Source organism: Eurypyga helias, unplaced genomic scaffold (genome assembly GCF_000690775.1).
Source record: "Eurypyga helias isolate BGI_N326 unplaced genomic scaffold, ASM69077v1 scaffold30526, whole genome shotgun sequence".
NCBI lineage: Eukaryota > Metazoa > Chordata > Aves > Eurypygiformes > Eurypygidae > Eurypyga > Eurypyga helias.
The window spans coordinates 444-664 of NW_010257721.1; the positions used below are offsets into that span (position 1 = coordinate 444).

Sequence of the window (221 nt, forward strand, 5' to 3'; positions counted from 1 at the left end):
TGACGAACTGCCCTGCGTAGGTCCCCATCATCGTGGAGCTCTGTCCTGCCGCCAGGATCCCGATGGCCCAGATGTACAGTGCCACCACCCCGAAATAGCAGCCCAGGATGACACCCTGTGTGGGAACACTCACGGGGACCCCAAAGCATCCCCCACCCCAGGCACCCCCATCAGCTCCCGGCCTTCCAGCGGGGTGGCACGCGCCACGGGGAGCGCGCGGG

The 221-nt window shown here is 67.4% G+C and overlaps 1 protein-coding gene across 1 annotated transcript in view; it reads right to left on the reverse strand.

Annotated features, from left to right (window-relative positions):
* Positions 1–4: 4 nt before the first annotated feature.
* Positions 5–221, reverse strand: part of LOC104511493 (natural resistance-associated macrophage protein 1-like) — a gene marked incomplete at both ends in the record, with an annotated part of 1,554 nt that continues 1,337 nt past the window's right edge. Inside the window, 1 exon segment of the mRNA XM_010154131.1 lies at positions 5–117. Within this exon segment, the coding sequence (XP_010152433.1) occupies positions 5–117 (113 nt within the window).